Source organism: Pteronotus mesoamericanus, unplaced genomic scaffold (genome assembly GCF_021234165.1).
Source record: "Pteronotus mesoamericanus isolate MK-2021 breed Mesoamerican mustached bat unplaced genomic scaffold, CSHL_Meso_final contig_182, whole genome shotgun sequence".
In the NCBI taxonomy this organism is placed as follows: domain Eukaryota; kingdom Metazoa; phylum Chordata; class Mammalia; order Chiroptera; family Mormoopidae; genus Pteronotus; species Pteronotus mesoamericanus.
In genome coordinates this window covers 17,993,956-18,016,015 of record NW_026555078.1, presented here as the reverse complement: position 1 = coordinate 18,016,015, position 22,060 = coordinate 17,993,956, and the positions used below count along the sequence as shown (strand labels likewise).

The 22,060-nt window shown below is 44.5% G+C and overlaps 3 protein-coding genes and 1 non-coding gene across 4 annotated transcripts in view; 1 reads left to right on the top strand and 3 right to left on the bottom strand.

Annotated features, from left to right (window-relative positions):
• Positions 1-3,651: 3,651 nt before the first annotated feature.
• Positions 3,652-12,545, bottom strand: NPC2 (NPC intracellular cholesterol transporter 2). Its single transcript, XM_054567275.1, has 4 exons — positions 12,389-12,545; positions 8,683-8,790; positions 6,224-6,396; positions 3,652-4,402 (listed from the first exon to the last, which is right to left on the bottom strand). The coding sequence occupies exons 1-4, from the start codon at positions 12,468-12,470 to the stop codon at positions 4,316-4,318; spliced, it is 450 nt and encodes a 149-aa protein (XP_054423250.1). The 5' UTR covers positions 12,471-12,545; the 3' UTR covers positions 3,652-4,315.
• Positions 7,622-7,803, bottom strand: LOC129066102 (U2 spliceosomal RNA). Its single transcript, XR_008528645.1, has one exon. It is a non-coding gene; the product is annotated as a U2 spliceosomal RNA (small nuclear RNA).
• Positions 12,546-12,863: 318 nt separating the features above from the next.
• On the top strand, positions 12,864-19,088 carry ISCA2 (iron-sulfur cluster assembly 2). The gene is made up of 4 exons (XM_054567273.1): positions 12,864-12,955; positions 13,198-13,300; positions 13,414-13,529; positions 13,996-19,088. The coding sequence occupies exons 1-4, from the start codon at positions 12,885-12,887 to the stop codon at positions 14,168-14,170; spliced, it is 465 nt and encodes a 154-aa protein (XP_054423248.1). The 5' UTR covers positions 12,864-12,884; the 3' UTR covers positions 14,171-19,088.
• Positions 19,089-20,130: 1,042 nt separating this feature from the next.
• Positions 20,131-22,060, bottom strand: part of LTBP2 (latent transforming growth factor beta binding protein 2) — an 87,178-nt gene continuing 85,248 nt past the window's right edge. The window contains exons 36-37 of the mRNA XM_054567274.1: positions 21,105-21,254; positions 20,131-20,641 (exon numbers count right to left, since the gene is read on the bottom strand). Coding sequence (XP_054423249.1) covers positions 20,496-20,641; positions 21,105-21,254 — 296 coding nt within the window. The 3' untranslated portion in view covers positions 20,131-20,495. The remainder of the gene's footprint in view (positions 20,642-21,104; positions 21,255-22,060) is intronic.

Sequence of the window (22,060 nt, the reverse complement as noted above, 5' to 3'; positions counted from 1 at the left end):
CCACGTTCCTAATCTACCACCAGTGGATTTCATGTAACCATCCTTCTTTTTCTCCTTTGATTCTAATGAATAAAAGAAGCTGCAAAACTGCCATTTCTGGAGCATTTTCTCCACTCTTTGATATCTTGTTTCTGGGCATGTCCTCAAAATGTGGCACCATAAAACTCAAATAAAACTTTTTCATATGCTAGACAGTCTTTTGTTGACAGTCTCAATGAATCATAAGCTGCTAGCTCTGACAGAGACCCTAGAGATTATCTAGCCCGATCTCTTCAATGTGGACGTTATGCATTAATAGCAGTTAATGGCAGAGCCACAGAATGTTTCCCTTTGTTTCAGCAGGTCATCTTAAACACTGATGTAAGTTATTTATCTTGATTGCAAAACCCAGAAAAGAACCTTACCCCTGTTGTGCGCATCCACTGAGAACCTCGGTCAAACCTCGTCTTTAATATTTACACCATCTGCCGTGCCCCCTTTTGTGGAGGCAGGTGGACGGGTAGGGGTTCGAGAGCAAAGAACTGAATTTCTCTAATGCTGGCAACAGAGACTGCAGTCGCCTGCCTGTCCTTCTGTTCTTTCACCCGGAACCCCCAGCATCTCTGCCATGTTCAAGGCCAGCAGCCATCCATTGCCAAGCTCCTTATTGGTCTGACCCATTGGCAGTAAGAACTAAGCTGATTCTTTCACCTGGTGGCTGCTTATCGGGGACACATGACATGCGGAGAACAGCTGGCCACGCAGAGGAGCCAAGGCTCTCCCTCTCTCAGCCCGAGCAGAGGAGGGGTGGAAGCACCGACATGCTAGGCCTGCTTCGGGATCTCATGCCCTTACTCTCCATTTGGGACAGCAAACATCTGGGCTCTGTGGCTGCCACGGGGCGATGAGCGGACAGGTGGGGAACACCTGCAGAAAGTGGAAGAAGTCACTGCTCGTCTGCCACGGACCTAAGGAGCCAGCCAGGCTCCCCACGTTGCTCACTCTCTACCAGGACCCTTGAGCCAAGTGTGCAGCCCATCTTGTGGGCTCCACCCCTGCCCTTCCCTCTACTTTTTAGGAACAAAACCCCCGGTTTGGAGAGCACTGTAGGTTCCCATAGCAATGGGCCCTTTTACTGTTTCCATGGCAACCAACACCCAGACCGTTTAGTTGCTAGTCAACTGACAGCTGTAAATGAATAGGACTCAGTCTAAAATTTGAGGGATGGGCCAGGGGATTCTCTTCACAGAAAAAGACACAACCATCCAAAATGACTCAACTCGCCTAAAGATTCTTTTAGGCAGCATCTGTGGAAATCCAGCGCCAACCTCAAATTCAGGTCACACAACACTGCCCATCCCATTCCCAACACATACCCCCCGCGCCCCCAAACCAAGCATGCCAGGACTTTAAATCCCCAAGCCCTACTTCACATTCTGTGTCCTTCCCAAAAGGCCCTTGGGAAAAACACTTGCTCCAGGTGACTACCGCCATGGTAACGTTTCTCACGCATAACCCTTTCATCTGCGTCAGCGCTCTTCCCGTGTCCCGCGACCCTGTCCTCACACCAACCCAGTGCCTTAAGCAGTCTTTGCTTTTTAGACTGTCTGATGGGAATGGCTATTTCCAGATCATCTTCCCTTAGCCTGAACCTCACCTGTGTCAAGCCACTCTTCCTACATCCGTGGGTGTTCTCAGGGAACAGATTGTTTTATCAACCTTTGCAGTAAGTATAATTAAGATGAACTTGTTTCTTTTCAGACGTCAACTAAGAGTTCAAAACCAAAGAGGACTGGAAATTACTCCATGCTTTTTTGATTTTTATTAGCCTAACCTGACTAAATGCCAGGCCTCCCACCTAGCCCTCTACCAAACTGGGGACACTTGGTATTGTGTCCCCTTTATTCTGTGAGCAGGGGTGCCTCTTTTTTTTTTTTAATGATTGGCGTCTGGAATTTATGCCAGAGAGATATGTCTAAGCCTCCATGGCTTAGTGGACTAGAAAAAATACGAGACTGTCATTGGAAAGAACGTGACCTTTTTTATACAGCCTAAGTGCAGTGCTTCTCAATGTTTTAATGACCTGGCGGGGGGCAGCACCTGTGAATGGCCTGTACAGAAAATGACCTTTCAAACTAACCCCCCCACAGGAGCCCTAGCCAGCTCACTGCTACAGGCTCCATGTAGCCTCCCATTGGGTGGTACAGTTATAAACTGTTGCATTACCCTTCTCCTCGAACTGAAGGGCACACGCTAGCTGAATTGCTTTTCTTCTGGCATTTCACATATGAGGGCAGGAGTGTGACGTGGATAGGTAGCCGTTAGCCTCAAAGGAGCTCAACGACAGGAGTCTTCTGGGAATAGCAAGAGAGCAGACACACATGAGAACTGAGCTTTTCCAGGCACCATCAAAAAGTTGTGTGCACAGAGGACAGCCTTGTTTTTCTGAGGCAACACACCACACATTGGATTGAATTTTGATTTTTTCTGATGTTTCTAGATGAACAATGTTTCTCCTAGAATAACTGCTAGCATTTACTGAGTCTGTGCCACATGCCTGGGGGAATTAGGCGCATGATCTCATTTAATCCTCATATCCCTACTGTTATCATCCCTATTTAACAGATAAGGAAACTGAAGCACCAGAGAAGTTAAGGGGTTTAAAGGCCATACTGACAGTCCTATTCTTTGGCAAAATCAGGATCCGGCTACTGGTAGTTTGAAGCCAGAGACTACAGAACCCCTTGGACGTCTGACACAGCCGGGGTCCCTCATGGGGAGAGAGCGGGCTGCCGCTCTGGACACAATGTGATGGGGTGCACGAAAGGGCTTAGCTGAAGAGCACAGTGGCGGGATGGCTCCGGGAATTCACTAGTAAATCTTGGCTGTTGATAAATTTATTCCCCATCTAGGGCTGTCCCCTAGTGGTGTTTCTGGGAAACTCCCAAGCCAAAGAAATCCAAGGCCCTGGTGAAAGCAGTGAGATGGAAAGAACGGGAACAAAATGACTGATATGCTGTATAGACAGCCTAACCTTTCCAAGGCCCACGTCACCCAATTCACACGTGAATAGGGTTGTAATCCCTGCGACGGCCAGATGCTAGTATTACACTGGCTAAAGTAGGAGGCAAAATATATGCCCCATGATTATCCTTGTGCTCCAAAAGGAGGAAATTCTAAGACTTAGTTTAGCCATTACTTGCAACTTCACATTTCATTTTTAAGCTTCTAGGCTTTCCTCATAGCAGAAGGTTCCCAAAAGACTACTATGCTTCATGCCATCTTATGACCTTACTCCCCCCACTACTCCGCCTCAACTCACTTCCTTGACCTTTCAAATATTCAACGAGGTGATGTTGGCTTCCCCTGCTTATTGCAAGCACACTTGGTGGTATAAGATTATGCAAAATAAAGCAAAACAAGGTCATTTTGTATAAAATAGATAGGTAAGGTCTAACTGGACAAGAGGAGGGAAAAAAGGCAGTTTCTGAGAGAGTAGTGTTTTTACTGCACTCTGGGACCTTCCATGGATCCAGGGGAAATACTCTGAAGAAAGCAGGTGGCCTAAGCACAAATATGGAAGACTGCCACGTTTTTATTTATTCAAAGGAACTCTTCCAGGTGCATAAAGAAGTCACAAATTAATGGTAAAAAAAAGAACAAAAACAAAACATCTGCTAATTAAGTGTTGCATTTAATGAAAACCACCTAAGAAAAGGAGACACGCGAGAACCAGAGAACCAGCCACCCAGAGCTGACTTTCTGTCGCAGACCACCCCCCTCCAGCGAAGCGCTGGATACCACTGCAGAACAAGTCATCACTGCTGAAGCAGCGGAGCTGGAGGTGCTGTCAAGTCAGCAGGTTTGTTGGCCAGATGCAATGAACTCAATGAAGCACTTGGAGATGTAATACCCTAGCTAGAGGAACATGGTCTGAAACCTCTCCTTGCTGCAAGGGCCGATAACCCCAGGGCAACCTCATTCTGGTCCTAAGCAGCCTCATTCTGGTCCTGCCTGGCTGGACCCTCCTTATTCCAACAGCAAAGGTCACTGAGGACAATTAAATCAACCCCTCTAGTCTCTCTCTCTCTCGCAATCCCTCTAGTCTCTCTCTCTCTCTCTCTCTTTCTCCTTTCCTTCAACCCTTTTACAAGTTATTACAGGGCAGCAGTTCTGAGCTCTCAGGAAACAGGGCCTTAGTTGCGGCTGGAGGCTGAGAGGCATAAAACAACAGTCTAGAAATTCCTTTCATCTTATGGCACTGATTTAGCTTAGATTTGCTTTTTCCTCTTCTCTCTCTCTCACCCCCAGATGGACATACTGGTATCAAACGGCTCTAGTTTTCAAGCTGAACTGGGATTTCCCAGCAGAAGAAACACTGGTCGTTGTCATCTCGAAGTTCCCACTTCACCACCAGTTTTATCTGGAGCAAGAGAAAAAGAATTGGGGGAAAAATAAAACTAGGACCTCACGTCAATCCAGAATTGATTTAACTATGAATCCTAGATGTACATGGTAACAGATCTCCTAGTTGCTTGTGACTTTTTTCTTAAATCACACCACCATGAAAGCTGCTTGGGATGTGGACAAGCCCTGTGTCTTTAAGTCTAGAAGGAGGAACCCAGTTACAGCTACGCTTTGGTGTTAGCACCACATACTATTCTACTTAACTTACCAAATATAATTTCTAGAGCACCTTTTCCCATCTTGGGTCAATGGTACATAAATGAAGGCTTACATGAAAAAATAATTTTACATTTAGACAATTTCTCTTGTATTTGGCAATCTGACCCAGCTTTTTCCAACTGTAACCACAAAGAGCAGAGACTGTTAGGAATAAGGAAACTTACTTGTAACTTGGAAACAAAAATATCAAAGCACAAAGGATGTCTAAAGAAGTTTACCATTATATGAGTAATTTCAGGAACAACCCTTTGTGCAATAGCATACAGTTTCAGTTAACTTCCTTAAACTGTTTTTGATAATATACCTTGCCAGAGATCTCTGCCTTGACTTGTTAAACTTGTACTGGGAGCTGCCCCTTCTAATTCTTAATAAAGCAGTGACACTTTGCCAGTTCCTTCTTATGTGGATGTTAGCTTGTTTGTTATTACATCTCTTTCGTGCTCAACTGTTTCTTTATAACACAATATTTGAGTGACAGTGATACCCAGGCTTCTTGAACCTTGTTTTTCAAGACAGGTACACATTACTATTTTACTTAGTACTTAAATCACCATAGCTTAAGCTGTTTTTCAAATGAAATGTAATTCACTTAATAACTACCACATATAAAGTGCCTACTACATAGCAGGCCCTAACTAGACACTCTGTGTAAGTAACTGAGGCCCTGAGGTACCCTTGATTATATGGCCACCCAGCAAATTACTCTACAAATCTGTCCCTGACCTTTAGAGTCTCCGACATCCCTTAAACACAGATTCCCTACATTAGAGACCGAAAATGTTCTTTAATTATGTGCCATTTCTAGAAAATAAATGGCCAGATTGCTCCTGGGTTCTATATGACTGAAAAAAGTAATCCCTTTACTTCCTCCATTATCAGGATTCGTATTTTTAATACAGGCCCCTTGCAGCAGGCTCTATCTTGTAAATGTTTGATAGAAAAAAAAGTAGGTACAGCAGGGTGAGTCAGAGGTGAAGGTCAGGGCTGGAGGGGGGTGGAGGGAGAAAGAAGCGTGGAAGAAGCTACTTCTCTGCCATGGAGCCAACAAGCTACTGCTCCCTTGATAACAGATCATTGGAGAAAGTAGGATTTTCTTATAACAATGTATAACAACTTGAAATCTTGAACTATTTGATATGTGATAAAATCTTTTAACACTAGACAGGTTTTAGAGCCACAAGACCTGGCTCTAAGTCTAGACTATAATATTTCTTAGCAGAGTGGACTCTGTTCACATTGTATAATATTGGAAGCTCAAATTTCTTCATCTGTAAAAAAGGAGTAATATCACCTCTGCAAAGGGCGGTCAAGAGAATCCAGTGAAACACTGTATATAAAAATGGCTAACCATGAGGCTGTAGACAAAGAACAAAGGGACACTAAAAAATAGCTGCGGCACCTCATGATTCCTAACAGTCGAACTTACCTCCTTTTCCTCCGCTCCTTGCCTTCCCAGAAATGAAGGACTCCCACTCCAATCTTTTCTTCCTGCCCCCCTTCCTCAGATATCTAATCTAGTCACAAGATCTTCAGTGTCCTCAACAACAATGTCACTTACAGAGGGGTAGTCACTCTTCACCGGTAGTTTAGCCATGTAGCTGTAGGTCTTGTTTTTTTCTATGGGGCAGTTGACGCCGCTCTTACAGCCGTCGGCCTCAGGGATGGCAAAGGCGATCGGAACGCCCATCACAATGCCATGCACCACGGCTTTGCTCCCTTGAGACTGAGTGTCTAAGAGAGAAAAGACAATCAGACGGTGAAGGAAACAGGCTATTTCCAAACTCTAAATAAAAAATTCAGATATATTTTCAAGCAACAGCATTGCTATGATAGCCAATCATAAAGTCTGTATTTCTTAATTCCTAGGGTCTATTTCTCTTTGTAGTTATGCTTTGTACCTTTGTGAACACAACAGAGCAAGCATTCACTCCAAAAGTTAAAGAGATTACTGAATTATGCAAAAAAAAAGTAAAGGAATCAGTGGGGGTTGTTTTCTTTGTTCTTAACCCCCACTTCACTTCCTTTCATAGTTTCCCAAGAGAATCAGAGCTACTTGGATAAACTCATTCAACTAATTGATTTTTGGCAGTAAACTTTCTATTTAATATTTATATCAGTTTCTGTCGAAGTGTATTGTGTATTTTAAAGAGTTTTTAGGAGACTGGTCTTTGAATTCTCAAATAATCCTGCACAAAGGATTCCTTTTTATTTTTATTGAAATTAAAAATAAAACAGAAGGTAATGTGGGAAGAGCAAATAAGTCTACATAGATATGCCATGGACTATAACAGGAGAGAAAGAAGTAACCTTCTAGAAACTGGGTAAGATTAGAAAGAGGCACATTTTTTGCTAAGCTCTACCCTTCATATGACAAAATGGGCAGGAGGAAAAAACATAATAAAATTAGGGCAACCATGCCCTGGCTGGTGTGGCTCACTGATTTGAGTGTTGGCCTGTGAACCAAGGGGTTGCCAGTTTGGTTCCCAGCTGGGGCACATGCCTGGGTTGCGGGCCTGGACCCTAGCTGGGGGTGTGCGAGAGGCAACCAGTCTGTGTTTCTCCCTCACATCGATGCTTCTTTCCCTCTCTCCCTTCCTTCCCCTCTCTGAAAATTAATAAATAAAATCTTTAAAAAAAATTGGGGGGCAACTAGTCATGAGCTATGGGGTTATTCTGGAGACCCACAGTATTGGCTCTGCTTCTTTTTCTTTCTTTTAAAAATTTATTTATTTATTTATTTTTAGAGAGAGGGGAAGGGAAGGAGAAAGAGAGGGAGAGAAACATCAATGTGTGGTTGCTTCTCATGCACCCCCTAGTGGTGATCTGACCTGCAACCCAGGCACATGCCCTGACCGGGACTTGAGCCAGCAACCCTATGGTTCGCCAGCTGGCGCTCACTCCACTGAACCGCACCAGCCAGGGCCTGCTGCTGCTGCTTCTTCTTCTTCATCTCCTCCTTTTGTGCACCATTCCCAGAGCTACTGTAATACGGGGTCAATGAGCAGAGTGGAGCAAGCTCCTAGTCCATCTCCCTGCTCCAAAAATCCATTTAACATATTGTCCTTGGTAGAGGACACGTCAGACATTAAACTGAGAACAGGCACTACACTTGATCTTAGCCAAAGGCCAAGAAGCCATGGGCAATTTCTTTCTGTCTGGGTTGGCAATTACTTTTACTTAGAAGGTACTTTTTTTTTTTTGTTTTGTTTGGAACAATAGTGAAGCCAGGGTGTCACCCAGGAGAGAAAACAACTCTGGTACTTAGAGCTGTCTTTAGGCTTTAGAAGACAGCTGACAGGAACTCTGAGATTTCTTATTAGACTGTCTAGTCTTAATCTCCAGGATAAATAAGAAGAGAAGGATTCAAGGTAGATGCCCTTTCTAGAAATCGGGGTTTTGCATTTCTCTAGATTCTTGGGGATCTGAAGGTGATGAACGTGGTACTAGAGGCAACAAGTTCCAATAATATTTCTTCAAACTGTAGAAAGTTCTGATTTCTTGATTGCTTCTAGGGTCCCCTCTGAGTTGCCTAAACCTCACAGAGGCTAAGTATGAACTGTTCTGGTATTCTGAGGCAGAACACAGACTTAATAGGTGGAAGTATAGTGCTTAAAATAACATTTTGGAGGAGTTCCAAAGTCTACAGAATTGGGTTCTATACCGATAATACTCTGCAGTTGGTAGCTAAACAGAGCTGACATTCCCATAAAAGCCTACTGTGCAATATGGTCCCAAATAGGACACAGAGAAGCCAAGCTGTCTTCTCTCACCTGTGAACACATGGAAATTTCTCTCTTTGCTTAAAGGGAGTATGGACTCTAGGAAACAGGCATATAGGAACCCCATATAAGAAGGGTGTCTAACGGTATAGCAAATCCTGGCTTTACACAGGTTGGAAGGGAGGTCACAGAATTCTTGACTGTAATTTCCCTCCCCCACATTCCCATGCTCATGACAATACTTGAGATTGATGTTATACTTTAAGGTGGATTTGAAGTAAGAGCCACTTTTACTCACTGCTGGTGAAAGTGACATTGACAGTGTAAGACTGTCCTTTCTGCAGATGGCAGGGCTGCACAGGGCATGGGATCACATTCACTTCCTTTATGACGCCAACTCCGGAACCTGCAGAAGAAAAGGAGTTGAAATAAAAGAAGAAATAAACCACGTAGGCTGTCCCTACATAATGGGGAGATGCTCTGCTCTCCCAATTATGGAGAGTTCTTTCTCTTCTGACCCTCTGTGGTCTCCAGGACAGTGTTCACATTTGATGGGTAAAGGGGAATTAAGGAAATTATCACGTATACCTGGCCAGCTCCCCTGCTGTATAACAGGGGGTGGGCTACACCACAGAAAATCATCCCCACCCCTCCTTCCATCCCCACACAGATTTGAAAGCAGCACACATGTCATACAAGTGACGGCTCCCGTCACAGCCGTCCCCACCGTCTTTGGGTCCTGTCACGGTATCTCTCCAGATTAGCGGTCTCCAAGCTTTGTATGCCCCCACCAGTGAGAACAACTGTAAGCGCTCATCTGCAAGATACAGATGTGTATGCTCCACTTTGGAAACCTGTGTTCTTCAAAATAAGTATCTTTGAGGCAGGGTGTGTGGTTTTGTTTTAATTTCAGTCTAAAAAAGGACAAAAGTACTGTTCATTCACAATGAATGACCAAAGTTAAGTTAATACAAATCTTTCAAAATCCTCTTATCTCATCCAGACCCCTGACACTGGACGGCTGAATGGGAGAGAGTACAAGTGAACGGGCAGTTACCGTCGCCTGTAACAGGATAAGCTTAAGGTCTGCAGTTCAGCTGTTGCCGCTGAGAGGTAGGCTCTGGGACCTGATGTCGGCATTTGAAGTCTCACCGGCTCCATTATTTACTGTGCAACCTCAGGCAAGCCACTTAACCTCTACGGGGATAGTAGTACCTCATAGAGTAGGTGAGCTAACAGGCATATAACTCTGAGGTAAGTGTTTGGAACACAGTCATGCTATACATAAGTCCTCCTTATGCGCTGTTTCTCTTTCCATGGTTTCAGTAAACCATGATAAACTGTGGTCCAAAAAGAGTAAATGGAAAATTCTAGAAATAAACAATTCACAATTTGTTTGTTGTTTTTTAACAATTTGTAAGTTTTAAGTTTTGAGTAGCGTGATAAAATCTCACACCATCCCACTCCATCCCGCCCCGAACATGACTCATCTTTGCCCAGCAAGGCACTTAGTAGCTGACTATGCGGGCATTACAGTACTTGTGTTCAAGTAACTCTTACTTTATTTAATAATGGCCCCAAAGAACAAGAGTAGTGATGCTGGAAATTCAGATATGCCAAAGAGAAGCCATAAAGTGCCTCCTTTATGTGAAAAGGTATATATGCATAGGAAAACACATTGTGTGTGTATATATATATATAGAGTTTGGTACTATCCAGTTTCAGGAATCTACTGGGGATCTTAGAATATATTTCCAGTGGAAAAAGGGGGGAAACTTTATACTACTGTATAAAGCTATTATTGTCATCATATCATGATTCAGTCCATAAATTTAATTCAGAATAGCTGCTCCTGTGTGCGTAAGCATGTTCCCTTTTGACATACAAGGTGAGACCCTCATCTCAAATATACTTTGTAGGTAGACATCATGGATCCAGTTGATAGAAAGGACTCTGTCTCAAAAGCTGAATGCATGAAGACAGAGAGCAAACCTAGGGTTGAGAGCAAATTATCTGCTTATAGTTGCCAGGTTAGCTTCATCCTGGAGGTCTGTGGGATACGAATGGAGAAACTCAGGTGGTACCCTCTGCTTTCTCAGCCTATGCCTGCTCTTGGGTAGAACAGTTTCATTTTACTGACCACGACTGCTCCAGTGAGGTCTGTACATAAATATGTTGCAGTCCCTTAACCCAAACTTGCTTCTTCATCATGGCAAAGTTCTCAAACTATGCACTCAAGAATTCTCTTCTCTAAGCACTCTGTTCCACTCTGTACTATATTCCATGGACAGGGGAAAAACCATGCAGAACTCTAATCAACAACCTACTAACAATCAGTGCTTATGCTGTAATTTCCATATCTAGCTTCTACTGGCTTCGTTCAAGGCTGGATCACATGATGTAGAAGGAACTCAGTAAAGAGTAGTACTCATAGCTCCTTCATCTGGTTTTTTGGGTGACAAGTTCTTAGACTTCCAGTGTCAACAGAACAAACTCCTCACTCCTAACCTGTAAAAACTTGCAAAACTACTTTGCTTGGCCCTATTTCTCATTCCAGCAAATGCCACTCCAGAGAAAAGGGGGCATACAGGGGAACTCAAAAAAAACTTTTGATATGGGCACTGAAGTTTTTACTTTGTATTTCCCAATTCAAAAGTAAATTGAAAATCTGTAACCGACATCTCCTTCCTGTAAGTTCTTGCCTGCTATTTTCAAATGAGTAGAAAGAGTCTGGATTAGGTTTCGTCAGGTGTTTGTTTGTTTTTTTCTTTAAATGTTACCACAGAAGCCCAAAGTACCTCAAAACACACACTCGTTTTATTAGCTGTGAGAACTTGGGCAAGGTACTCTATGTGCCTGTTTCCTCATCTGTAAAACAGATTGTGAGGGCTGAATGAATTAATACAGTGTCTTCATCCAAGTGTCGGCCACTAAATTTAATGGAGGTAAAGGCAGTAACCTGAGGCAATTTCAGCGTCTTTCAGGTACCAGTCTCCCTGGTCAGTGGCACCACATTTGCCAAGTATTAATAGGTCAGCAGCCTTTATTCCTTAATCAGCCTGTCCCCTAGCCCCAAACTTTGCTTTTGCTGCAACATACATTTTGATGACATAGTGGAGACAAGATTTATTTCTTCATTTACTTTTTCAACAAATATCTATTGAGCAATCACTATTACTTGGGAACTGGATATAAAGGAACGAACTTATACTGGTTTCTATTCTGCTGTGTGACTTTAGGAAGTTACCTAACATTTCTGGAATTCAACAGCTGACTGTATGATCTCCAAGTTTCCTTCCAGCTCACACATTTTATAAAATTAGTTTCATGCCTCTTTCACTTATTACTGCACCTCTTCACTTCATAAAAGTTCAGCTGAACAATTAATTACATAGACTTGACTGAATGAACTCACAATTTCTTCCCACCACCCTTAGCATTTCCCAGTAAAGATTCCCACTACAGCGGCAAGAAGGGGTAATGTGTCACAAGCTGTGACCACAAACACGAGTTTTATAGATAGGAAAACCCACAAAGTTCCATAGCCCAAAGGAAAACGCTAACGGAATGAATGATGAAAAGAACGGACTTTTGACTTGTCAGCAAACGGTAAATTAAAAAGAAAAGCAAACAGAGTGGGGAGAGAAAGGTCATCCAAGATAGAAGGCAAAAATGAAAGTTCTGTGCCCTACTCTTCAGCCCCTGCGCTGTCTATGGACCTTCGATTGTCTGACCTACAAACTTCAGAAAACTTCAGCCAAAGGTCCATCCATCTCCAGGAATGTCTAGGGACCCCAAACACGCGTTCGAAGGGCAGAAACAAAGTTGTGAGCGGTCGAGTTTCCTCGAGTCTGGCACCTTCTCCCCGACCCGAACCCACTCCACGAGGGGTCCCAAGATTGAGCCTAGCCGTTTACGCCCAACCTAGATCGGGGTCTCAGCGCGAGGTTCCAGCGGAGGCTCCCGCCGAGAGCACGGGAACCTCAGACTGGTCTGGGGCTCACCGCAATCCAAGTAATGCACCGGCTCTGCCAGGGCGGAGGCGCTGAGCGCCAGGAGCAGGAACGCGGCAGTCAGGAAACGCATCGCTGCTAAGGAACTTCCAAGCCCGAGGAAGGAAGCAGCGGCCGCCGTAGTCACAAGATAAACCTACCGGGGCGGGGTCGAGGAGGAGCTCAGTCAGGCCACCAGGCACCAGCAAACAAGGCCAAGGCCCGCCCACGTCCCGCCCCCGGCTCCTGGGAGCCAGGTTCCGGTCGGTCTCCGCCCCGCGGCCCCGCAGGATAGGATGCATGTCAGCCCGCCTCTCTCTTCAGCTCTTGGCTTTGTTGGTGTATGTTCGCTTCGCAATGGGAGCATTTCTAGCCAATAAAAATTCCTCCGCTTCTCGCGTCACCCAATAAACGCGCTTGGAGGCGGGGCTCCTGTGGGCTCCACCTCCCGAGGACCACGCGGAGAAGGGGATTGGGGGGACGCGAGGGGTGGGGTTTGTGGAGGAAGATGGCGGCCTCCCGGGACATATTCCTAAAGGTGGCGGCGTTTAGAGCGGTCCCCCCCTGGTGGAGTAGCAGGTACCAAGCCCAAAAGGGCACTGGGGGAGTGTGTTAGGTTTTGCGCCTTCCAGGACTTATCGGAAAATACGGTCCGCGGGGGAGGTGAGCGTGTGGCGTGAGGCTGTCCAGTTGGAGGTCGTCAGGTTTGGTGAGACAGTGCGGGTGGTGGTCGTCAGTTTTGGCGTAATGCTGTCCAGGTGGGGTGGGTCGCCAGGTGCCCCTTTGTTCGCGGGCTCATCCTCCTCCCTTGCGCGCGGCAGGCTCTTCGCGGCCTCCGTCAGACCTCAGGCTCACCGGGAAGCGTCGTCCTCCAGCCCTGAGGCTGGCGAAGGGCAGGTTCACCTCACGGAGAGTTGCGTGCAGGTAAGAGGGGTGGCTGTGCCCGGACTAGGGCCGGAAGTGCAGGGAGCTCCCCTTGGCCCACCTTTCTCCCTCCCTTCGCCTGGCATTCCTGATCCCCTCTTCCTGCATTTCAGAGGCTTCTGGAAATCACCCAAGGGTCAGAATTCCTCAGGCTGGAGGTGGAGGGAGGTGGATGCTCCGGATTCCAATACAAATTTTCACTGGATACAGTTATCAACCCCGACGACAGGCAAGGAGGAAGGGGTGGATCCTCAGAGACTGTGCGGGAGGGATAAAAGTGTCTCCAGTTTAAGGTGCACTTTTATTCCAAGTTAAAAGGTTTTCTAAAGAGGCTTACCATCCCCTTTCTCACACAGTGGGGATACAGGGAAGCTTCATTGTCTTGATTCAAAATAACTGAATTATGGAGGAAAATTGGCCTGCCTGGGTTAGGATTAGGGTCAGGGTCCATCGGAGAGTTGATAGAGTTAGGCTGGACTAGATTCCAGGCCTAAATCTCTATAAACATTTTCCAGTATTCATTCCATTGAATCTCTTTGCCTCAAAATCGGCACATTTTGGGGGTAATAGGAAGTGCATCCTCTATTTCAGAAAACTGAGCATGTGCACCTCTCACCACAGGGCTCAGAGGATGTCATGTTTTTGGTGTTTATGGTATTCATTAATGCTTTTCTCCTTTTTTTTTTTTTTTTCAGGGTATTTGAACAGGGTGGGGCAAGAGTGGTGGTTGACTCTGATAGCTTGGCCTTCGTGAAAGGGGCCCAGGTGGACTTCAGCCAAGAACTGATCCGAAGCTCATTTCAAGTGTTGAACAATCCTCAGGCACAGAAAGGCTGCTCCTGTGGGTCATCCTTCTCTGTCAAACTTTAATTCGATGACAGGTGACCCAGAGATTGCCAGCACTGGTACCAATTTGAGGAACCTGGGATGAGTAGAATTTTAGTGGTTTCCTTCCAATCATGTTCCTCTCTTTATTTTATTTCCCACAGTCCAGGGATGTTGTGTTTCTATTATTTTCAGAATGTGAAGCTTTTACTCTTGACTTAATTTCTCCTGCACAATTTTAAGGCCAAGGCTCTAGTTGCTGTTACCTAAGCTTTAATAACTAGTTGAAGCCCAGTATAATCTGTAGAGTCTCCAAGGTTCTGAAATTTGAGTTACTTCTCTGGCCTTCAGAGCTGCTTGTATAGCTATGTATGAAAGCTTCATTTTAAAGAAGGTCCTTATTAACTTGCGTTTTGAGTCAGAGGCACAGATTAGGTAACTTAAACACTCATTACTAAGTCAGAAGGGATGAGAAAGGCAAATGAAATGTTCTCATTTTCATTTCACCCTTCCTGAATGCACTGGTTGACTTATCCTTATTTTCTCTGCAGCTCATGCTCCACTTCCCATTTATTAGGACAAATATATTTTCTTCTTATACTCAGGGATCTACTAAACTCACAAAACCAAAAGCTCATCACTCAGAAAACAGACGTAACCTCCATTGATACCTGAGTCACTTGAAAAATAGCTTCCATACTCCCACAGACATTTCAAGATTCTGTGATCATTTAGTGACTGAATCTCTTAAAGATATGTTGCTTTTCTTAATTTATGTTATAAAACAGCTCTGGTCTCATGCATAGCAGGAACTGGTTTGTTTGTTGAACTAGGTAGTAGATACTTAGGGATTTTCTTTTAGGTTGGATTACCAGATAATATACAGGACCCCCAGTTTAATTTGAATTTCAAATGAACAATAGGTAATTTTTAGTATAAAAGTGTCCCACATATTGCATGAGACATACTTATCCTAAAAATTTTGTGTTGTTTATCTGAAATTAAAGTTTAACTGGGCACCCTGTATTTTTATTTGTTAAACGTGGCAACTTTATTTTAGGGTCACTGAAGGAAAAGTGTTTTAAGCCACAAAATTCCAATGAATTTTAAAGTGCTTGTTTGGGTTTGGCATTTAAATAGGTAATAGAGCTAGAAATAGTTGATGTATGTGCATGGCTGCTGGGGGAGCCAGAACTGAATGGACAGACAACAAGAAGACAAAAGTACCACCACCTTGATGAATGATTTATAAATGTTAACGTTAGGGAAACCACACTCAGTTTGATTCTGGAAGAATTAACAGGTAAACCCATTTTTTCCTTGCAAGCATAAAAGTTCATTAGAGCAAAAACTTGCATTTCTGGACTAGATGGAAACATTTCTAGACTGGATTAGAATTAAATTGTTCAAATAAAATAATTTACCATTAAAAAATGGAAATGCAGAATTTAGAGACAGAAAGAATCTGAGAGAGAAACACAGATGCTTACATTTTTTAACATGGGAAAATCTAGAACTTAGAGAAAACAAACCTGCCTTGTATATGCAATGTGTACAAAGAGGAAAGAAGGGAACACTTAGAAACCAGAGCAGATTTCTTAGCAGATTTTCATGGAAGGAGGCAGAAACCAGTATACCATGAAAGCATCTCTGTTTAACTTTACTAAGACACTGGAAATTATTGCCAGTAACTGGGCCTTAAACGATTTTCAGCTCACATTAAGTCCTTTCATCCTCCTCAAAAAGACATTTGGTACATTTTAAGTATTGGAAATATTCTTCCAGAATATTTGTGTGGGTTATTTATTGATATAGTGATTTAAAAACAATGAGCATAAACATAATAGCTTTAGTAGCTAAATAAACCATTAAATTGTAGTGATCAAATAGGAACAGGGTCCCTTGGAATGCCTACATGTAAGTACTGTTAATGGGAAAAATGGAATTTTGTGTTTGGAAAGAGTAGATTTGGGAGAAACCACTTTTATTTCACACAGAAAGAAAGCTTCGGGGGGAACCTGAAGTAACAAGAACTCTCCACTGCCCTGGGTAGCTCAGTTGGTTAGAGCATGTCCCAATATGCCACGGTTGTGGGTTTGCAAGAATCCCCATTCAGGGCATACGCAAGAATTAACCAATGAATGCATAGCTAAGTGGAACAACAAAGCGATGTTTCTCTTTCCCTTCCTCTCTCTCAAATCAATTTTTTAAGAAAGTCTCCACTGTAGGTGGATGATGTAGAGCTTTGAAGAGCACAGTACGAGGAAATGATAATATTGGTAATATTGAGGTGGCAGTGGGCAGTTTGCTTGGAATAAACAGGAAGCAATGTCAAACAGGTTTAGGATCTTTCACAGGCACTTTCTGACCAGATGCTCTCTTCTCGGCAGGACATGAAAGACAGCAGACATTTTCACAAGTTGTGCTCACTGTGCAAATTTATTTAGAAAAACTATACTCTTCCAGTATCAATTGAAGATTTTGGTTTCTTTTTTTTCTGCCCCCTTTTACTTTTTAAGGGGAGGTTATTAAGGTCCTATTTGTTGCAGAGTTGATTTTATTTAACTGTAAATGCAGGGTAGTAAGTACCGGGGGCAGCATGCCTCCCCTTCCCCTTTGCTTTAGCAAAACAATACTGCAGGAATGGAAGGCGAGAAGCCCTGGATCTGCTTTATGTTGCGGATAACTTTATGTTGGCTCCAAAGAGGGGGCCTCTAGGTCAATGTTCAGATCTTACCTTGTGGAATAACGCTTTAGTTAGGTTATTGATAGTGACTAGAGGTATGTAAGCTATAGGTGTCTAACCCACCTTTCGCGATGAGGAGAAAACAGGTTGAGAAGTAAGAGATTAGGGAGGACTACTAAAGTAGGTGTCCAGGAGAATACTCTTCTCTTAGGAGAATTGAGCCCTAATTTTTTGGCCATTCGTTATAAAGTACCCAGGCTGAGGGTTGACATTTGGCAGGAACATAATATATAGAGAAATAGGCAGCACTGATAGTCACGGTGTATCTGTCCCTTAAACTCTGGCCCCAAGCTGATGTCATAAAGCTTGCGCTATCCACTGCAACATTATTATGATTTTGTATGTTTGTCTCAAAGGCAGGAAACTACTTTTTTAGGGATCTAGGCTTGATATTTATGATTGCTTTTTTAAAATATCCCGACCCGAGGATATGTTTTCATTGGTTTTTGGCGAGAAAAACAAACATCGATCAGTTGTCTTTTGTATGCTCCCTGACCGGGGATCAAGCCTACATCCTAGGTAGGTTCCCTGACCGGGAATTGAACCTGCAACCTTCTGGTGTACAGGACAATGTGCCAACCAACTCAGTCACCCTGGCAGGCCTACGATTTCTTTTTAAAAATCTCTGCCTGCCATTTTCCCACAGAAATGCCACCAGACTGCCTAAGCGAAACTTGCTATAAGAAATTTTGAAACAATGATCATCTGGCTTTAATTGAAAATATAGTCTGGTAAATATATAAAGAGAAGGAAGAAACATTTAAATAACCTATAGCCAGCAGGTGTATTTAAAAATATTTTATTTTTTGAATAGATAATACATATGGTACAAAATTCCAAGAGGCACAAAAGGGGATACAGTGCAAAGTGTCCCAATCCTGTACCCATCCACCCTGTCATCCTCCCCACAAATTAGCATTGTTTCTAAGAATTTAGCCTACAGGTATAATCCCATAGATATAATATGAAATAACATTTGCACGAGAATATTCATTATAGCATTATTTGTAATAGCAAAAGATAGGAAACAATGGAAATGTTCACCAGTAGGGAACCAATGAAATAACTTACGAATTATCCATTCAATGGAAGAGTATACATTTATAAAATAGAATGAGAGCTCTTATGTGCAAGTATCAAACCAAAGCAAAGCGTAGAACAGCATGCATAGTATGCTGTTTGTGTTTTTAATACATGGAAATATGTGTATGTGCCTGAACTATCTCTGGAAGGGCAAAGTGAGGGTTAGGAGGAGGGGCAATGGAGCAGCATCTAATAAAGCGCAGTGCCGGCGCTGGCCCGGTGGCTCAGCTGATTAGAGCATCACCCGCTTGCAGGATGGATCCCAGGTCAGGGCACTTACAAAAAATAACCAATGAATGTATAAATGAGTGGAAAGACAAATCGAGGTTTCTTCTCTCCCTCTTTCTCTCTAAAACCAATTTAAAAAATTAAGAAAAAGAAAGTGCGGTCCCAAGAGGGTATATTGAGGAATGGTTAAGACCTCTGAAATAATGGGGTGTAAGGTGGAGTTAGTGGATATCCAATTCTCTTTCCCCTTTTTTTAGACAAATAGCAGCATGTGTTATACTTGGTTACACAACCCTCCTTTTTTCCTTAAATCTGTTTTGGGTATCTTATCAAGGCATTTAGAGCCATTTTTTATTTTTCTATTTAGGGCTCCATAGCAATTGATTGTAATCTTGCTATTACAAATAATGCTATAATAAATAGCCTCTTACATATGTCATTTCACATTTGGTGAGCATATAGCTAAAGATTAAGTTCCTAGAAGTAGAATTACTGATTCAAAGAGTAAGCGATTTTGAAAGACATTTTCATATCCTCTTCAGAAGTTGTATCAATTTATACTTGTATGTGAGTGCCTCTTTCTCCAGATGCTTGCCAACTGACAATTAAAGTGTCTCAGTGTGGTCTAACTTGCATTTCTTTTATTTTGAAGGTCAGAATTTTTTTTATGTTTAAGAACTATATTTTTGTCTGCTGAAAGCATCTCAACTAGTACAGTGACCTAGAAAAATTTTTTAAGCTTCGTGTGTCTCCATTTCCTTATCTCTGAGTTGGGAATAAAACTAGTAAATAGGATTGTTGGATGACTAAATGAAGTTTGTGTATGGCACGCAACACTGCCTAGCACATAGTAGGCATTCAGTAAGTTATCATGTGACGGCTGACAGAGCAGCAGGAAGGACAGGGCAGATTCAATTAAGAAAACAGTATTCACTGCCTTGTTCATTTACATTGCCGTATCAGAGAAATACAAACTCAGAGCTTTCCTTGTCTTAGAAGAATAAAGAGCCTTTTCCTGTTGGAACCCAGTCATAGGCTATTGGCAGAGCTGGCAAGGGGTAGGCACAGCCTCCTCTCTAATACTTAGACTTTGCCAACGTGATGAAGAAATTTGGTTGAATGCGGAACAAAAACAAGAGCCCAGATGTGCATTTCTTTATTCTGCTGTGGTTCTAAATTCCCAGTTAGCCAAGGTTGGAGTTGGTCTGTACTTGTAAACTCAGAGGAATGCCAGCCAGCCATTTTATTGAAGGGGAAGCGGGCAGGAGCTTTCTGAGTAGAGAGGAGAAACAGCATAGGAAATCTGGCTTCCCCCAAAACAAGACTACACTGTGTTTCACAAGCTAGAAAATAGACCTCTTTATTTTTAGCGCATCAAACTGGTGTCTACAAAAAGAGAGCCCAGGAAAATTTGCTTCCTGTAAGGAGCAGGATGTACTTGATACAGGTCTTGGGAGATGGGCACCCTGTCTTTGTGGCAGCCCTGTGCACAGGACCTTCCATAGTGTATATTTCGGATGCTTATTTACTTGAAGCTACTGAATATTTTCTTTGGACTTGTGTAAAGCCCTGGCTCCCCCCTTTTTAAAAGTCAACTTCCCATATTTTTAATATTGCCCTCTTGTTTCTCAGGCTGCTTGCCCCTCTTCATCCGTGTCTCTCACACTCAGCAAGCTAGTATTAGTCTTACTTCTCTGAGATGAGGGACCCTTCTGCCCCTCTATGGGGCCACGGAAGTGGCTATAGGATGATGTGGTAAAATCTGGTCCAGACCAGATCGGCTGAGTGGCAGTGATGGTTCTTGGGAGGAGGCATTGGAGTCACTCCCAAGCTTCCTCCATCCTTTTTTGCTCCATAGCTTCTGAAGGACAATCCTGGGACAGATTAGGCTCTGACCCAGTTTTGGAATCCTCAGGATGATACATGAGTCATGGCTGGAAGAGGGGTCTGCAGTGGGAGGCCGAAGGACCTTGCGTGTTTGCACAGCTTGAGGGGGAGAGCGAGGGCCATCCTCTGGTACGCATCCCGTGGCAAGGCCAGGACAGATGGTGGACTGGGCCTCACGGCGAGTGGCTGAAGCATTAAAGCATTTGGTGGTGTTGGAGCCAAGCAGGGGCATGGTAGCATGGAGGCCGTGGCGGGCTCGCAGCCAAAGCCTAAGCTGGGAGGTGAAAAGCAGGCAAGGCTGGCTGGGAGTGCGGCTGCAGGGCCTCCTGCCGGGTGTCTTCACGGCGTCTTCCCAGCCAGGAGGGCGTCCTCAAGGCCTCCGCCAGGGCCCTTCTCCAGGTAGCTGTCCACACTGACCCCTCACTGCTACTCCTTGGCAGTGCAGCGGGGCGGCCCTGCCTCGGCCACATAACCTGGGGGGCAGCGGCAGCGGTAGGAGCCCTCTGTGTTCTCGCAGTGACCATGGGCACAGAGTGCCGCAGGTCCATTCAAGTCATCACACTCATTCACATCTAAGGAGGAAAAGCAGGAGAGGTCTGGTGGGCGCCCAGGGGCCTTTGGCCTGTTGCTTCTGGCCCTCTGGTCACTGGCCCCAGCCCTGCAGTGGGACCCTAGGCATGGCAGCCAGAGGCTGAAGTCACTGCCCCAAACTAAGCAACTCGGGGACACAAAGCAGGTGGTAGCAAGCCCATAGTATGCCCAGGAGCGTGACCATACTCTTGTCCCTGCCCTTTTTTCTGTCTAGGCAGCTCCATGGAAAGGCTTTACATTGCTTTCAACCTTCCTTTGGGGGTTTTTCACCACCCATCCTGGGGCTGGGTAGCCTCCCTCTGGGGCGGCCGTGGATTTCCCAGCGATTCTAAAGTTAGTCATGCATCTATCTCCAAAGTGAGCAATGGGCCAGTCTGACTTTTCCACACGGAGCCTCAGCGCCAGGGTGCTTCATGGGCATTGCCGCTCCGACTCTAAACTTACCTACACAGGCCATGTGGGCCATGTCCAGCTGGAAGCCCTCGAAGCAGTCACAGGTGTACCCCTCCCGCACGCGTACACAGCGGCCGTTCTCACAGCCGTTCAGGATACCGCACTCCTCGGCCTGAAGCCCTTCGAAGCCGGCCTGGTGTTCTGGTGGGAGGACGTCAGAGAAGGGAGAAGGAACCTGGGGCCTGGACCCTCACCCTCCACTGCAAAGGGATGGCCCCTGTTCAATTCCTGGGGCGGGGATGGGGAGGGTCATAAAACTCACAAAAAGATGCCAAAACAAAAGGCAACACTCAGTTTACGTAAGGTGGACCTTCAAATGAGATCTCTAAATGAGACCTCCGAAAGGGCTAGGATTCACTACTTTCACAATGCCAGGGCTCCTGAGCAGTGGGGTGTCTTACAGTTTTGGTTTCATTGTGGTTGGTGGGAAGGTGTTTTGTTAAGAACTTTATTTAGCTGGGAGGAGATTGGCAGCGAAAGTGGATTTACCCTCACTCAACACAAAACTGCAAGGCCTGCCTAACCCTCCTCTCTGTCTAAGCAACTGCCCACCCCATAAAAAGACCCCACCCCTAATCTCAGGGCAGCTCTTAGTCCGATAAGGTGGCTGTGCCTGCGGCAGGTACTTGCACAGATGCCAGGCCTGACTTCCTTATTAGAATCCAAGTCCTGAGTGCCGGGGTCACTGCCGTTGACAAACTAAGTCACCACAGCAGCAGCGAGCCTTTAGAGTGGTTACAAGTTCCTAATTAACATTTCAGGTCACAAGGTGGAACCTGTAGAGCCGGTCATTCTGCATACCCCAAGTGGTGAGGGAAATAAAATGGACGGAGCAGAGTGCACCTGCTTTCTCTGCCCGCTTTCTCTCTCTCTCAACTTCCACAGGGAAGCTTTGGAGGTTGGGACGGTGATGTCCTGGACCTCCGTGTCCCCAGTGCTAGCCTATC

Excerpts from the sequence above, each read along its gene's own strand:
- NPC2 (XM_054567275.1), bottom strand. The coding sequence starts at position 12,470 with ATGCGTTTCCTGACTGCCGCGTTCCTGCTCCTGGCGCTCAGCGCCTCC. Across the intron at positions 8,791-12,388 it reads GGTGCATTACTTGGATTGCG|GTTCCGGAGTTGGCGTCATA; the intron begins GTGAGCCCCAGA and ends TTTCTTCTGCAG. Across the intron at positions 6,397-8,682 it reads CAATGTCACTTTCACCAGCA|ACACTCAGTCTCAAGGGAGC; the intron begins GTGAGTAAAAGT and ends TTTCTCTCTTAG.
- ISCA2 (XM_054567273.1), top strand. The coding sequence starts at position 12,885 with ATGGCGGCCTCCCGGGACATATTCCTAAAGGTGGCGGCGTTTAGAGCG. Across the intron at positions 12,956-13,197 it reads CCCCCCTGGTGGAGTAGCAG|GCTCTTCGCGGCCTCCGTCA; the intron begins GTACCAAGCCCA and ends TGCGCGCGGCAG. Across the intron at positions 13,301-13,413 it reads TCACGGAGAGTTGCGTGCAG|AGGCTTCTGGAAATCACCCA; the intron begins GTAAGAGGGGTG and ends CCTGCATTTCAG.